Source organism: Camelus dromedarius, chromosome 3, assembly GCF_036321535.1.
Source record: "Camelus dromedarius isolate mCamDro1 chromosome 3, mCamDro1.pat, whole genome shotgun sequence".
Taxonomy (NCBI): domain Eukaryota; kingdom Metazoa; phylum Chordata; class Mammalia; order Artiodactyla; family Camelidae; genus Camelus; species Camelus dromedarius.
The window spans coordinates 44,863,463-44,880,436 of record NC_087438.1 but is presented as its reverse complement, the minus strand read 5'-3'; the positions used below and the strand labels follow the sequence as shown (position 1 = coordinate 44,880,436).

General features: G+C 41.9%; 1 protein-coding gene across 2 annotated transcripts; it reads left to right on the top strand.

Moving 5' to 3' along the window:
* Positions 1-506: 506 nt before the first annotated feature.
* CD180 (CD180 molecule) lies at positions 507-15,159 on the top strand. 2 transcript variants are annotated; one of them, XM_064481140.1, is made up of 4 exons: positions 507-771; positions 1,433-1,501; positions 9,518-9,684; positions 13,385-15,159. In XM_064481140.1, the coding sequence occupies exons 1-4, from the start codon at positions 682-684 to the stop codon at positions 15,105-15,107; spliced, it is 2,049 nt and encodes a 682-aa protein (XP_064337210.1). In that variant the 5' UTR covers positions 507-681; the 3' UTR covers positions 15,108-15,159. The 2 variants fall into 2 exon arrangements, with proteins under 2 accessions (XP_064337210.1, XP_010973241.1); XM_010974939.3 differs by lacking the exon at positions 1,433-1,501.
* Positions 15,160-16,974: the final 1,815 nt, after the last annotated feature.

Genomic DNA, 16,974 nt, shown 5'->3' with positions numbered 1-16,974 from the left:
TGAATGACAAGGTCACGGGAAGGACTTGTCCTTCTCCTGTACCAAGACCAGGGGTGCATACTGTGGAGGTGGCCAAGGCAGCAGCAGAGGCACAAGGGGCAGCTCCACTCCCCTTCTGGGGTGACCCTGTTCCCTCTTGCTCTAGTACCCAGCTCCAGCGGGTGCCAGCGCAGGGCTCAGTCCTTCCATCCACCCCCACAGAGTGCTCTGCCCTTCCAGTGCGCCAGGCCCCTCCCCTAGGATAACTAACAAGATGGCCTCCTCTGTGAGGACAGCCTCCTGCTCCCAGAGCCGTTCTCGTGCAAAGGGACTGGCGGCTGTTGGATCTGGACAAACTTTAAGAGTTTGTCCAGAGTGACTGGGAACCATCACCCGGAGAGTCCATGTGACCAGCCCAAGTGGGCTGCATAACTGATTCGTGTTTACCAGGAAATGCATTGGGCCATTCTGGGGCTGGGTCCGCAGCTATTTTGAGCAAGAATGGGTACTATGCAAAAGGGACTTCCCTTTTTTTGTAGCACAGGGCCACCCAACGCTGAGCAGTCAGCAGCAGTTTTTGTTCCCAGATCATTCTCCTGTGCACCTCTCTGGCTGCCAAATTACTGAGGCCATCATAGCTTGACTGGATTTCTTAGCTCTGGCATTAACTAACCTACCAAGCTGGGCTGCACTGGTCCTGCGATGGCTCCCTGTGCCGGCTGCTTCCTGCTGGCGGTGCTGTTTTCTGCCAACTGTAAAGTCATCACCTTCTTAGATCCAATGTGCACTGAGGTGAGTCCGAACTATTTGTCTTTGTCCAGATTAAACTGCCTGGAAATGTTAAGATTCAGCATGCAGCCCCATCTGAGCCTTGGCATTCCAATATCCACTGTCTTTCAAAGGGCAACGAGGTGTGTAAAAGTTTTTCTTTACTGTGAAAGAGAAACCAAAGTGCTCAGCTGGGGTGATGATCTCAAAGATTCTTATTAGAAAGAAGTGAGAGCTGTTTTCCTAGGCAAATTCCCCCCAAATCATCCCAGTAAGGACATAAGATGTCAACGGGTCCCAGGGCAAAGAGCAGACCTCCAAACCTGCTTCCTAGTGTGCAGGAGCTATTTGTCCAACCTCCCAGCACATGGCCACTTCCCCAAAGAGTCCTCCAGTTTCCTGGCATTCAGGATGGAGATTAGTAAAGACCATCTGTGCCAGGTTTTAGAGCATATAAAAAGCACTCTGAACAAATCTGGCTTTCTCCTTGAATTGGACAGCCCTCCATCTGTTTCACTAACCCACAGGAGTAACATCTGAGAATAGAGCCAAGTCGCACCTTCTGTTTTGGACCACAACAGTATTTATCAACCTGTGGGAAGTTCTTGGAGAGGGTGGCGAGAGAGAGAAAGGAAATGGGCTACTTTCCTTGCCATCTTCCTCCCGCTACCTCTGATCCCAACAGGTGTCCAGTACCATGTGGCCTATCGAACAAGAGCTATGGACAGGAAGGACCATCAGTCTTGGTGGCTGGGTAGGTTGCGTTCCTAGGTTGGGGATGAATGATGAAAAAGAGGCAGGAGTAACATGATGGAGAAAGGCAGTGCTTAGGAACAAGGGTTGGGAGAATAAGGGAGAGTGGGGCAAGGACCTGCCAGATAAGAGCAAGAATCAAAGCCAGGGCTGAAATAAGGCCTAGAAGCAGAAAGCAACAGAACCTTGTATTCAATTGGAATCAGGATGCACACTCAGACCGAGAAGAGGCACAATATCCAGGGGAAATGAAGGCTGGAAAGTTATGTTCATTTGCTTAGGCTGCTATAACAAAGTACCACAAACTAGGCAGCTTCAACAACAGAAACTTATTTTCATACAATTCTGAGGGCTGGAAGTTCAAGATCAAGGGGTTGGCAAGTTTAGCTTCTTCTGAGGCCTTCCTCCTTGGCTTGTTAATGGCCTTCTTCTTCTCCCTGTGTCTTCACATTCTCTCCCCTTTGTACATATCTGTGTCTAAATTTATTCTTCTTATAAAGACACCAGTCATATTGGATTAGGGCCCCCCTAATGACCTCATTTTAGCTTAATTACCTCTTTGAAGACCCTATCTCCAAACAAACTCTCATTCTGAGGTCCTGTGGCTAAGACTTCAGCGAATGAATTTTAGGGGGACACAAGTCAGCCCACAACAGAAGTGGGCAAATGAAAGGTTTTCATCAGCCCCAGAAGGCGGTATCCTCATCATTCAGGGTGAAAAATCAATTTCACACAGGCCTGGAGCTGACATGTAAGAGGGTAGGAGTGGAGACACCACCCCCTCAGTTATGAGGTATGTTATGCCATCCACCTTCTGGCAACATCCTCAAATGGAATAATATTACCATTAAATTCCAACTTATTGGGAAGCAATCTGTTTTAAACACCCTACTCTCAAGTCTACCAGTTCATGTCTTAAATCCCTGCATTGCAGCAAAGTCTGTACATCCCTTCCAAAGTCCACGAGCGCCCTTATTCCTGGGAGACTTTGGAAAGCCCTGGAAATATTGGACTAGTCTAGCTTCCTACTGAGGGCACCAGGCCCCAGAGTTACCAGTTCTTTTTTCGCAAATGGTTCCTGCTTTAGCAGAGGGAAGGAGGAAGAGGCATGGAGAGCACCCTAGCCCTTTTGCTGCCTGTTCAGAGGACTTCCATGCTATTCAGGTGGCAGGAGTAGTGCCAAGTGTCCCAGGAACCCCAGGTCTGGCCTATGTATGCTACAGTGAGAGATTTCCTTTCTGGAGAAGTCAAGTGAGACTGAAACCCTCCAATATAATACCCTCCCTGCAGCCCGCCCTCTGAAACGACTCTGATTTTAAATGCCTTAAGAACAATTTAATTAATATTGGATCTTTATTTTCCTTTACATCTTCCATTGTGTTTGAGTTCATGACAGCTGTTTATCGAGCTATCACTTCTATGTGAATAGTAGGGAGGGAACTGGGAGATAAACTTGTTCCTGAAGGTAAAGAAATTCTGGGCTTCAGGCAAGAAGGATAAAGTCAAAGTGGTGGGAGAGAAAGCTTCTGATTTAAGGGCTTGGCCCTTTTTCAGGTGAAAAATCACCCCAGTTTTCCCACCCCTTCCCCTTGCTTTCCTTTCCTCATTCGTTCTCCCCTCCCCCAGTTTAAGTAAAATTAACCACATACTGAACATACGTTCATGTAACTACCACGAGCTTATCAGGCCCTACCCTGAAAACAAGGTTTCTGTTTTGTTTTCCTTGTTTTGAGTTCAGTAAACTTTTTATTGAAGTAAAACAGACACACAGAAAAGTTCACCAATCCTAAGCATAGAGTTCAGTGAGTTCTAAGTGACCACATCCATGTAAGCAGCATATGGACTGAGAAACAGAACATTCTCAGCACCTCAGAAGCCCTCTCATGTCTCCTGGTCACGAGCCCCCACGAGCACCCAGTACTCGAACTTCTATCACCCTCAATTAATTTTGCCTCCTTTTGAATTTCATATACATGGGAACATACAGCATGTATTCTTTTGTGTCTGGCTTCTTTCGCTCAATATCAGACTCATGAAATTTATCAATGACGTCATGTGCAGCGATCATGTGTTCATTTTCATCATGGAATGGTATTCTGTTGTATTAGTGAAAAACTGTTGATTTATCCATTCTGTTGTTAGTGGACATTTGCACTGTTTTCAATTTTTTGGCTATTATGAATGCTATTGCTTTGGACATTCTTATCTATGTCTTTAGTAAACAAATGAACAAACATTTATTAGGTGTATATCTGAGTAGATTTATTTGCTCATAGGGTATACAGACCTGTAACTTTAGTAGATATTGCAAAACAGTTTTTCAAAGTTTTGGGACCTATCTCTTCTCATCAGCCATGTGTATGAGTTCTGATTGGCCCACAGCCTCATATACATTTGCTATTTTTTGTTGAACACAAGCCATTCTGATAGATGGGTAGGGATATTTCACTGGGATTTAATTTTTTTTTTCCTGATTAATAATTAAATTGAGTACATTTTCATACTTTTCTTGGTCATTTGTGTATCTTTTCATGTGTCTGTGTATGTGAAGTGCCTTTTCAAGTCCTTTGCCATCTTCTCTTGGTTTGTCTGTCTTTTTTTTTTTTTTTTTTTTTTTGATTTGTAGTGGTGCTTTATGTATTCTGGATACAAGTCCTTTATTAGGTTGCAAATATCTCCTCCTACCCCATGGCTTGCCTTTTCACTCTTCTAACAATATTTTTTTAAAGGAATTGAAGTCCTTAATTTTAATGCAGCTTAATTTATCCTTGTTCCTTTACTTTTGGTGCCTTTCTGTTCTGTTTAAGAAATGTTTGCCTACCCCAAGGCCATGAAGATATTATCATATGTTTTATTCTGGAAGTTTTATTGTTTTGTCTTTATGTTCATTTCTAGATTTCACATTTAAATTCATAGTCCATCTGGAATTGCTTTTTGCATATGCTGTGAGGTATGAGTCAGGATAAATTTTGTTAATAAACCTTTTTGTTTGAAAAACATTTCAAACTTAGACAAATTCTAAAATATATTAGAAGTCTTACAATTAACACCCATAAACACTCCACATAGAACCTTTCATTATTAATTATTAAGTGTGTGTGTGTAACATAAGTAACAAAATTAGACCTTTGACCAAGTTTTTGGAGGCTGACAAATATGCAAAGTGTAGCTGGAATTCAGCGTTCTGTGATTGGATTCTGGTAACATTTTAGATGTATTCTTGAATAATTACTTGGACGTGTAGGCAGGCCTCCTCATTTCAAATGAGCTCAACTTGGCTATCCTCTCTTCTCAAAACCATGGTAGGAGACAGTCCTTCAGGCCTCAGTAGGAGAGAGTACTTAGTAGAACTCTGTTTAAGAAAACTCCGAGTTCATGGATACAAGGGCTTCCCAATAGCTTGAGACAATGACAGGGATGCTGTGAAGACCCAGTGCAATGCTAATTTATCTTGTGAGTGCTTGACATACCTTATCTCAGAATTCTCAGAGCTGGCCTGGCAAGAGGGGTTATTATCCTCAATCTACAGTTAGGCAAAAAATGAGGCTCAGAGAACACAGGTCCGTGGTTGAGAGCTGGGATTTGAACCCCAGCCATTTGCCTCAAGACACACAGAAAATAAACCGTATATAATTGGAATGCCCTTTGCTTGGAGGAGTGAGATTGAAACAAAGTTTTAGAGCTGTGATCTCTTGGGAGCGTTTTATTTTCAGAGAGTAATTGTTACTCTGGGACTTGGCTCAGTCAAATTGCTAGCTTTGGATAGAAGAGTAATTAATGAGGGAGGGTTGGGGTTCAGTGTCCCAGACTCCTTGTGCTTGGGGGAGCTGGTTGCTATGTGAGCCAAGTGCAGAGGAGACATCGGAACAGGTGGGAATCAGCACTTGCGTTAAACTCACAGGGTTCTAAATTAGAAAATGATTTCAACCCTTGTGAGGAGAGAAAATACTGTGGGATGGCAGAGAGTTAGAGACAGCAGAAAGGAGCAAAATCAGATCCTGATTGAAAAAATGCAAATGAATACCTGGAGGGAAGAGGGATTGCAGACACAGATGCAGCACTTGGGAGTCCTGCTCTGTAGAAAGGCACAGCTCGGAGCTGGAGCTGGAGACAAAGGGACTGGCACAGGTCCCAGGGCACCACAGGTTCTGAGCAAATGCCCACGACTTAGAATGGGGGTGGGCCTGGGGCAGCTATTGGGAATACCGTGTGGCTTTGCCTCACGCCTGCTGGCTGCGTAAGTTCTCATCCAGAAGGGTCCTGCCTGGGATGGAACCAGCCAAAGCAGAAGAGTGAGAAAGTGACTCAGGAAACTGACCTCAGACTGAGGTCTAGTGAAGAAACCTGGGGCTATAGGAAGTGATCACGTGGGGCTCAGAGAAACCGCAGGGGCTGCGAAAGTGGTGGTGGGTTTCTGCCTGGAAAAGCAACTAAACACATAGTTTTGGCTGCCAGCCCAGCCCTGTGCCAATAGCAGCAGTCACACAGTTGGGACCCAGCAGTCCTCTTCTACACCACCCTCTCCAGCTCCGTTACATTACCATTCTGCTGTCCGGGAACGCTGTGCTATGCTATCAGAACTTGCCCTCAGAAAGTTTTACTGTGAATCCTGACAGCGAGAAAGACATCATCTCCCTGATATGGTGCTGCACAAAACGTATAACCTTAATCAAATCATGAGGAAACATACAAACGCCAAATGATGGATATTCTGCAAACTCTGAGCCTGGATTCTGAAAAAAGTAAATTAATGTCAGGAAAGGTAATGAGAGGCTGAAGAATCAGCTCAGATGAAAGAAGACTAAAGAGACCTGGAAACTAAATGCAACAATTACACAGGAGTGTGAGTGCCAAAGGAGACCAGCCCAGGACAGTCTCTGAAATGCATGTGGTTTTCAAATTTTCTTATGAGCTCCGATTCTTGTCATTTGCCTCTTTCTTTAGGAATCAAGGGCAGAGAGTTCACTGCAGATTAGCTAACTGGAGATTATCCAATGTTGTGACCCAGGCTCACAGTGGACTTCTCAGCACCCCTAGGGAGGGTTATGCACTGGTTCCCGGGGTTTTCACTGGGTTGAAACTGAGCTACTTCATTTCCCTGCCTTTCCATTTGCTAGGCGCTCCCTCAGGTCACTGACTCAGGAGAGCTCCTGCTCCCTTCCAACTTTGGGAATCACATTAATGTAATAAAGTGCTTACTTAGTAAAGCACACAAGAGAAGTAATTTAGATGTCATGGGCATTTTCATATTCTGGCAAAGGAGGGAACTGTCAATGTTGAGCCTGTTCCTGTAGGGCCAGAACAGAGTGAGACAAATTGAGGAAAGGCCCCCTTTCTCCACATGTGTATGACATTTCTTAAATCAATGGAGACCAAAAAAGAAAAATGTCTCCTCAAACTAATCTGAACCTTAGCAGCTACACATACATTTTGCCTCTGGGTCTTCCATGTTCGTGGGCACCGAAGAGGGGCCCAACAGCAACTGTTTTCCCCTACCAGTCAGTTAAGTAAAAGTTTTAAATGCAAAATGTGCATGTCAAGGACATTATGTGGATTTGTGGCAGTGCCCTGAGGACTTTGGGTCTATGAAACAAAGGATGAATTACAAGAAAATGTAAGTATGACATTTTCATTAGTGACTTTCCTAATACTGTCACAATATAGAAGAAAACCAGTGATTTCCTGTAAATGAGCATGTTCACTGTAGCTACAAAAAAGTGCCAAGCTAAGCAGAAGTTGGAGTGGAAAAAGCAAAAAGCAATTCAGATGGCGACACCTCTCAAAATGTCACACTTCAGAGCAAAGGCAGATGTGTGTGGTCTTCCGTTTTCAGCTAATGAGACCTGTTTGCAACTTAGCATGAGGAAAGCTACTGATTTAGCGTTTGATGGGGCTGGTCTTTCCTAGACCCTGCAGTCTCAGTGGAGCCTCTGGTGAGACCACTGTGTGGCCAGGAGAAAAGAAGGCCTGAGAGGCTGGGTGAAATCACATGGAGCCTGAGATGATCTGAGAAGTAGCCCATGGCTCTGGGGTGTCAGTCTTCTTTGTGTCTCAAGTGTACTTTTCTTGGAGATTATTTCTGTCTATCCTAGGAGTCTCCCCATGCAAAATATACCTCATCAGGCCTTCATATTCACCCCACTATCCTTTATCCTAAGGCATCATCCAGATGAATTATGAGCCCACAATTCTATAGGCTTCTACCTAGCCCCTTTCTGTTTTTACCTAATTAGTCCAAGATCTATAACTTGAGTTAGGGAATCTTGCAAACAGTGTTTGGCAGATACCAGAATACGTGACTTTCCTGGGACCCAGGATGATAAATTCCTCTGAATTTATGTGCAGGGCTGTGCCCAAATGGTGGGTCTGGTATCCACAGCCTGCATTTCCAGAGATCCAAAACCGAGTCAGGCTTCAAGATCACAAGACCTTGTGACCTAAGGTCTGGGCCACACTGCTAGTTTTTTTTTTTTTTCTTTTTGTTTTTTCCTAACATTGTATTAAGAACATTTCTAAATATACACAAAAGCAGTTAGTTACAAGGAATCTTGTGTATATCATCCCACATTCAATAATCACCAACATTTTGCCTACCAGTTTCATCTCTCCACTCCCTCTCCTTTTGCCAGAGTATTTTAAAGCAAATCCCGAGCACTGTGTCATTTTGCCTCTAACTACTTCAAAATGCAACTCAAAACAAGATCATTTCTCTTACATTATTGCGAGGTCACTATTATTGACAAAATTCACAATTCCTTAATATTCTCTAATATTCTGTCCTTGTTTAAAATTCCCTGATGGTCTATAAAATGTCTTTTCCCAAACGCTTTATTTGAATTAAAATCTAAACAAGGGCTACTCTATTATCTGTTGCTCATGTCTCTTCGGTAGCTTGTATACCTCTCTCTCTTTATAAGAGCAGCTCCTCTCTTGTCCCACCCCCTCATTCTCCACTTCTACCAACATCATTCACATGTTGACAAAACAAAGTCTGTTATTCCATAGACTGTCCCACCTTCTGCGTTTGGCTGACTGCTACCTTCACAGGTAGACTGAAAGTTAGGCCCAAAGTCTTTTTTTTTTTTTTTTTTTTTTTTTTAGGTATAAGAATTTTAAAACTTAATCAGTTTTCCCAAGTGTAATCACAGGTTAGATAGTGATATAGCAGTTTGGAGACATGAAAGAAAATCAGCCCACATCATACTTATTGGATTCACTGTGGGTGCATGCCTTGTTTTGTGAGCTAATCTTGTTTACATTCTTTTTTTTTTTTCTTGATTGGATTCAACGTTAATCTTTTTTTTTTTTTTTTTTTTTTGGCAATACCTCACAGGTAGTGCTATGTACATTATACGGCATCACATCAGAAAGTGTGTACTATCTGATTGTCTTCTTTTGTTGAAGCTAATCTAGAGTTGATTTATTTGTTTTGAAGTGAAGGAAAACATTTCCATGCAACCAAAATCAAAACTGTAAAACAAAGTACATTCAGAGAAGTCTTATTTCCATCCCTATCCTTCTCTCTGGCTCCTTCCTTTCCCTAAATATAACCAGTTTGGAGTTTTTCCCCAGTTTCTTTTTCCAAATATAAGAAAACACACACGTACCTTTCTTACGTACTGTATACTATATACAGTAATAGACATTCTGCACCTTGCTTTTTTCACCTCAGAATAAACCTGCATATCACTCCATAGCAGTGTGTGGAGATGGTATTTACTCCTTTTTCAGCTGCGGAGGGTTCCATTTTGTGAATGTACCACATTTTGTTCAACTAGTCCTATATGGATAGATAATCTGGTTATTGTCAATCTTTTGTTATTTCAAAAACTACTAAAATGAATAGTGCTATGCATAAGTCATTTTGTGTTTTCCCAGTTTTATATTTGGTAAAGATTCCTAGATTGGTAAAGATTCCTAGAAGTGGGATTGCTGCTCAAAGAATAAAACATGTAATTTTGATAGTTAGCCAATCAAATTACTCTTTGATATAAATTTATGTTTTTTCTCTCATCAGAAAGAAGCCAGCAGAACATATAACTGTGAAAATTTAGGTCTCAAAGAAATTCCTGACACTCTACCAAATACAACAGAATTTTTGGAATTTGGCTTTAATTTCTTACCTACAGTTCAAAATACAACCTTCAGCAGACTCATAAATCTTATCTTTTTGGATTTGACCAGGTATGTATCCTAAATCTTTGTGTGTGCTTGATGTTTTACTTAAGTGAAAACACGACTTGCACTCAAATTGTTTCCAGCACTTTCTTTTGGGCCACAGGGACAACCTGCTTTTTCTGCATGTTTACCCTTTCCCATTAAATATTTTTAGGCAGGTAAAATATAATTTAAATAAGTGCCAGTCAACGGAGAGGAACGTGGATTGTTCTCAAACTGGACTGTGTTGGCAGTGCTGCTTAAGAAATTCTATAGAATATCAGTAACAAAATTGAAAATAAATCTTGTACTAAATCAGATGCCACATCATACTACATTTTAGCATAGTTGAATATTAATGGATGTGGCATTTTAGGAAAACTTTACAGGAGAAATATGTATCATCTATTTTTCCCCCCCAAAATTGGGAAAAGAGTTTCATTACTTGGTTTTAGAGGCAGACTTAGTATTCTAAATGCAGAACTAGTGCTTGTTAATCAGTGGGCAGAAGTATCACAAAAAAATAAGGGAAGAGAGCAAAAGGGAAAGGCAGGGTGTGTGTGTGTGTGTGTGTGTATGCACGCATGCACGACCATATGTAAGGGGGGATAGGGTGCTGCATGTGGATGAGGTCTGCACCCCTTGCAGCATCTCTATTTCTTCTGCTCTGGTCCTTCAACTTAAGCTTCTGCAGGGCAGGAAAGCATTCACCTCCATAGAGCCACTTTGTCTGTGTAACCCCCACTGGGAGATAGCCAGGGTGAATGCTGCCACAAAATCTCCTCCTAACAGAGGCTCCAGCAGATTTTGTGAGTTGAAGGTCATGAAGGAAGGAAACTGGGACTCTGCTCTCCTGACTGCCAGTCCAGAGTCCCCCAAATGACCCCCGGCCACCTCCCCAGCCAAGACTCAGTTAGACACAACTGAGAGCGAGCCTTGCCCTTTCAGGTCATTCTGCTACCTACCTAGTTTGCCCCAAAGAAACTGACTTTCCCTCTCTTTTGCCATTTCTCATTTTCAGATGAAATGAGTTTGACCACATTTTTAAGAAGTGCTGAGCTTTTCTAGCTGAAGACTCTTAAGTTTCCTCTTCCGCTATTTTCAAAAAGTGATAAAAATAGGACCTTGTACTTTCTAAAACCTTCCTCCACTGCTCCCCTCCCCGCCTTCTATCTGGTCACAACAGAGACACTGCTTTTACTACTTGACCCGGCCATTGTTCCTTTAGCTTTCCCAGCTTGCTTTCTGTGCCCTTTCTATCCCATCCTTCCGTCTTGCTTTTTAGACCTTCCTGTCTGGAATCATTTTTCTTTTTCCTAAAGCACCTCCTTAGACATTTCTTTGGTGAGTGTCTGTTAGTAATCAACTCCCTCAGTTTTTTTTTTCCCCCCTGAAAATATCTTTATTTCACTTTGATTCTTGAAAGATAGCATTTTCTGGCATATGGCTCCAGGCTGACAGTTATTTTTAATCCGGTCCTTCCAAACTATCCTTTCAGTCTTCCATCTTTGCTGTTGGGTGGTCATCTATCTGTCTAATCATTGTTCACATATTGGTGATCTGTCTTTTCTTCTCCTGAAGTTTTCAATAGCTTCTCTTTGTCCGTGGAATTCTGTTAATATCACAGTGATGCACTGTGTAGATTGTCAGGCTCCCTGACTCTGAGATTGGTGTCTTTCATCAATTCTGAAATATTCTAGCCATTATCCATCTGAACTTCAATTTGCTTCCATTTGTATCTCCTTTGGATCTATGGTTAAACTTATATTGCATTTTCTAATCTGTCCTTTATATGTTTTATCTCTTTCTTGTTTTCCATCTCTTTGGTTTTTTGGACTACATTCTAATTAATTTTTTCCTATTTACTTCTAACCAGTTAATATCCTCCTCAGCCATCTCTAATCTGTATAAACCATTTCAATTATTAACTTTTTTCATTTCAAGAAGTTTCAATGATTCTTTAAAATTTTACACAAATATTAGATCCATTTTAATATTTTTTCCTTTATTATACTTTTGGTTCTTATTGTTTCCCTTAAACATATTAAACATATGTTTGACATAAGTATATTTATTATGTATTCTGATAATATATATCAGTTATATCATATATTTTTTATATAGCATATATACATTATCAGACAAATCTGATAATTCTGGCATCTGTTGCCTTTTTTAATCTGATTCTGGTGGAACTTTTTTTTTTTCTTTTCCTCATTTTGACTAATGTGTTTTCCTTATATGTTTAGTGAATTTTTATTTGAGCTCATTTATCTTGTGGAACTTTGTGTAAATTTTTGTTTAAAAAATTTTCCTGAAAGTAGATAATACCAATAAATTATTAACATTATTGTGTGTGACAATGGCATCATGACTACAGAAAACAAGCCTATATATTTTTTGGAAATGCACACTGACATACGTATGGATGTCTAGGATTTGACTTAAAATAACTCAGGAGAGGTAAGTGGGATTAGATGATTCAAAGCAGCATGTGTGGCAAAATTGTGAGAACTGTTGCACCTGGGCGATAGGTACATGAACGTTCATTATACTATTCTCTTTACTTTTATGTAAATTTGGAAGTTTTCCTTGTAAAAAAGAAAAATTGCTTAAGTAAGTAGATCACTCCAGAAAAGGTTTCTATTTACTTCTGCCAGTTACCTGAAGTCACTACCATTCTGGCACCACTTTAAGCTAAATTTTTCACCGGGGTTTCTTTTGGGTGGTCCACAGAGGTAGCATAAATTCAGGCTACAATCCTCATAGGTGGAAGTTTACGCTTAGGGAATCTCATAGGAGATTTTTCTTGTTGTTTTGTTGTTCTTCTACCCAGAGCCAAGGCCAAGACAAACACATATCTTCAAAGTCTCTCTGTAAGTTTTCTTTTTTTTTAGGTCACCCATTGAAAGGATCCCCTGAGGGTCTCTGTTGTTTGCAGGTTTTTGATAAGACCTCTGATGCTATTCCCAACCATTGTCTCCTGCACTGGTCCATGTGGCTTGTTAAAACCCAATCTCTAGGCCAGGAAGGATTGGCAGATATGACAAAACTAGCTCCAGAGATTGCTTGGTTCTATGGATTCAAGCTTCCTTTTGACAATGCACTTCTAAGCAATTCCCTTATTAACCTCCAGGGGAGCTCTGTGTGTGTATGTGTGTATGTGGCTCTATGTGTGTAATCCAGTATTTTTATCTGCAACACCAGGATGGGTTTCTCTGAACCTCTAGGGTTCCATATTTCACTGGAGCATTTTCTTATGTATCATTTGAATCATAACCATTTACAAAGTAATCATGGTTGCTGTACTTTATAGGTGAAAAAACAGAGCTTGAGAAAAGTTGTGACTTGTCTAGGATGGCAAAGATTCTTATTTACACATCATATGTTATATACTGTGCATTATATATGACATAGTTTATATTACTTATAATAGTAAATTATAGTTTGATTTTGCCTACAAACCACTAATTATCTTATACACAAACCTGTGAGAGTTCAACCTATAATATCTGGAAAAAATTCTAAATCAAAGGGTTCACATCTGAGGCTAGTCATTAATTCAGAACCCCATCTACAGGTACTAACGAAAGCTTTTTATCTTTCACTTGGAATAATAATGTATACTGGTTTTACTGTACACAAAAGATGGCTTTTTAATATAGGTCACTGTGATAGTTTTTCTTTTTCCTAATTAGTTGTTATCAAATACTATTATCTTTTTAAGGTGTCATATTAACTGGGTACATGAAGATACTTTTCAAAACCACCATCAACTGAACACCATCGTGTTAACTGGAAATCCCCTCATATTCATGGCAGAAACATCACTGAATGGGCCTATGTCACTGAAGCATCTTTTCTTAACCCAAACAGGAATATCCAATCTTGAGTTTATCCCAGTGCACAATCTGGGAAACTTGGAGAGTTTGCATCTTGGAAGCAATCATATTTCCTCCATTAATCTCCCAGAAAACTTTCCAACACAGAATCTGAAAGTCATGGATTTTCAGAATAATGCTATACACTACATCTCTAGTAAAGACATAAATGCTTTGGAACAGGTCACTAACCTTAATTTCAATGGCAATGACATTAAAGGCATTGAGCCTGGGGCTTTCAATTCAAAAATCTTTCAAAGTTTGAAATTTGGAGGGACTCTAGACTTATCTGTCATATTAAAAGGTCTACAGAACTCTACTATTCAGTCTCTTTGGCTGGGGACATTTGAGGACACTGATGACCAAGACCTCACTTCAGCCATGCTTGAGGGACTCTGTGAAATGTCTGTTGAGAGCATCAATCTACAGAAGCACCATTTCTCTGGCTTTTCACCTTCCACGTTTCAGTGCTTCACTGGACTCCGGGAGTTGGACCTGACGGCAACTCACTTGCGAGAGTTACCTTCTGGGCTAGAGGGTATGAGCTCTCTCAGGAAATTAGTTCTCAGTGCAAACAGTTTTGAGCAATTGTGTCAGATCAGTGCTGCCAGTTTCCCATCCCTTACAGACCTCTATATCAAAGGCAACACGAGGAAACTTGACCTCGGTACTAGGTGTTTGGAAAAACTAGAAAATCTTCGGAAACTTGATTTAAGCCATAGTGATATTGAGGCTCCTGACTGTTGCAACCTGCAACTCCAAAACCTGTCCCAACTGCAACACTTAAATCTGAGCTACAATGAGCCCCTTGGTCTCCAGGATCAGGCGTTCAAAGAATGCCCTCGGCTGGAACTCCTGGATTTGGCATTTACCCATCTGCATGTTAGTGCTCCACAAAGTCCTTTCCAAAACCTCCATCTCCTGCAGGTTCTGAATCTCTCTAACTGCCTCCTTGATACCAGCAATGAGCACCTTCTAGCAGGCCTGCTGGATCTCCGGCATCTGAATTTACATGGGAACAACTTTCAAGATGGGAGCCTCTCAAAGACCAACCTACTTCAGCCAGTGGGCAGCTTGGAGACTCTAATTTTATCCTCCTGTGATCTCCTCTCCATAGACCAGCAAGCATTCCACAATCTTGGGAAAATGAGCCACTTAGACTTAAGTCACAACCGCCTGACAGGTGATTGCATTGACGCTCTTAGCCATCTTAAGGGGACCTACCTTAATCTGGCCGCCAATAACATTCACATCATCCCACCCCGTCTCCTCCTCATCTTGTCTCAGCAGAGCACCATTAATTTAGGTCACAATCCCCTGGACTGCACTTGCTCAAATATTCATTTCATAACGTGGTACCAAGAAAACTTGCAAAAACTTGAGGGCTCAGGGGAGACCATGTGCGCAAGCCCTCCATTTTTAAGGGGAGTTAAGCTGTCTGATGTCAAACTGTCCTGTGGGATTACAAGAGTGGGCATTTTCTTTCTTATGGTATTTGTATTCTTGCTTATAATTCTGCTCATTTTTTCAGGTAAGTCTATTCTTAGGTGGAAATACCAGCACATTTAGTGCTGAAAGTTTCTAGAGATGGCAAATAAATGTTTAGCAAAATTGCCCTCAATAGAGGAACTGTTGTCTGTTAGTGATTAGACTTTTCAGACGGCTTCCTGGAGCTGGGCAAGGTTTCACTGTGCTTTTCTGAGTCCCTGCGCTAATGAATCTCCAGGGAAGATAAACTAAGTAGGGTCAGAGGGCCAGATGCAGCCATGAGAGACACACAGCCATTTCCTCACATGGAAGGTGAGCAGAAGCTGAGGAGGACCCCTGCCAGGGAAAGGTCAGGAGAGTAACCCATCAGGAGGCCATCCCTTCCACTCATGGGCATCTTTCAAAGGAGAGTCACCTCCCACCCTGACCCTAAAAGGACACCATCAACTCCCACCACTTGGCCGGGCTGAGGACCCCAGCTCCCCAGCTCCCTGTCCCACAGCTGGGGAACTGTGCTCAGGTCTTTGCTCTCAGTAGTCACTTGGGAAATAAGTTGGGGATAAAGTACCAAAGCTTATTTTAAAGAAAAAAGGGAAAACACAATGAATGTAAAAAAGACTGAGAAATGAACTTTGCCATCAAGTTCATTTCATTAACCTCTTTAATCCTTAAGTCTCTAAGGTTTCTACAATGCTGCTGCTGCTAAGGTACAAATAGCTCCGAAAGACAAAAACAACAAGAAAAAACCACCCACCCCTGCCAGGCTGTCCCTCCCCTAAGGTTTAGGAGTTTTGTTACACTGGCCGCCCTCACTTCAGAACCAGGGAGGTTCTTTCTACCTACCTGATGTTCTTACTCTGTTTCAGATCCTAACTTATAGGTGGGCTGTGGGCCAGATGCTCTTCTCACTTGAATGTCTGGTCCTTACAAGCTTCTTTCCCACAGGAACCATGAGATAAATGGTGGTTTGGTTCCCAGGCCAGCTCTCAAAAGCCTTTCACCTGGGATAGCAATTGAGATAGCACGTTACTGCAGAAAAATGTGTTACAGCTTGGTGTTACAGCTCAGACTGAATCGCCTCCGCAAAGAAGGACCCGGAATACTGTCGGGTGGCGAGCCTCCTCGTTCGCTTTCAGAGCTCCCGACTTCCAGACAGTTGCTCTGCCGTCCCTGCAGCTCAAGGGGCCGGTGTGGTTGGAATCTCAGAATGTTGCACAAAAATGTGTTACAGCTCAGTGAGAGCCCAAGCAGCACTCAGAAAGTTGGAGAACTCAGGTTTATTACGCCAGCAAGCCCAGAGGAGTTACCACTTAAAGCTCTGGACAGCATTTGTAGGTTTCACAGGCCTTTTATAAGCTGCCGGTTTTACACTTTGCAACATCATATGCAAATAAAGTATAACAGAAGTTGACCAACCAGGAAGAAGCTTTGTAGAAATAGACCAATCAGGAGAGAGAGAAATAACCAATCAGGAGTGAGGGGAATGGACCAATCAGGAATGAGAGAAATAATCAATCAGGAGTGAGCTCCATGCAAATAAAATACTACAAATGGACCAATCAGAAGTTAGGGAAGTGGACCAATCAGAAGTGAGAGTAATAACCAATCAGGAGTGAAGGAAATAACCAATCAGAAATGAGTCAGGGAACCAATAGAATTTTAGGTGTAAGTTAGCCGCTTTAGAGGCAAAGAATGAGATAGAGCCTCTGGGCCAGGGAAGGGGAGGAGAGCAGCGGCCCTGCCTACGGGTCCTGCTGATCTTTTTATGGGGCTTCCCGCCTCAACGTCACAATGAAAACTAGCAGAAGAAAGAGAGCACCCCTGTGCACTCCCTGCGGGGCGCACCATCAGCTGGCTTAGTGAGAAGCTGGGAGTATCAGCAAAAATTGTGCCTGCGACGGAGAGGGGACAGAACCATTAAACACAGAGAGAGAAAGAGAACAGAGAC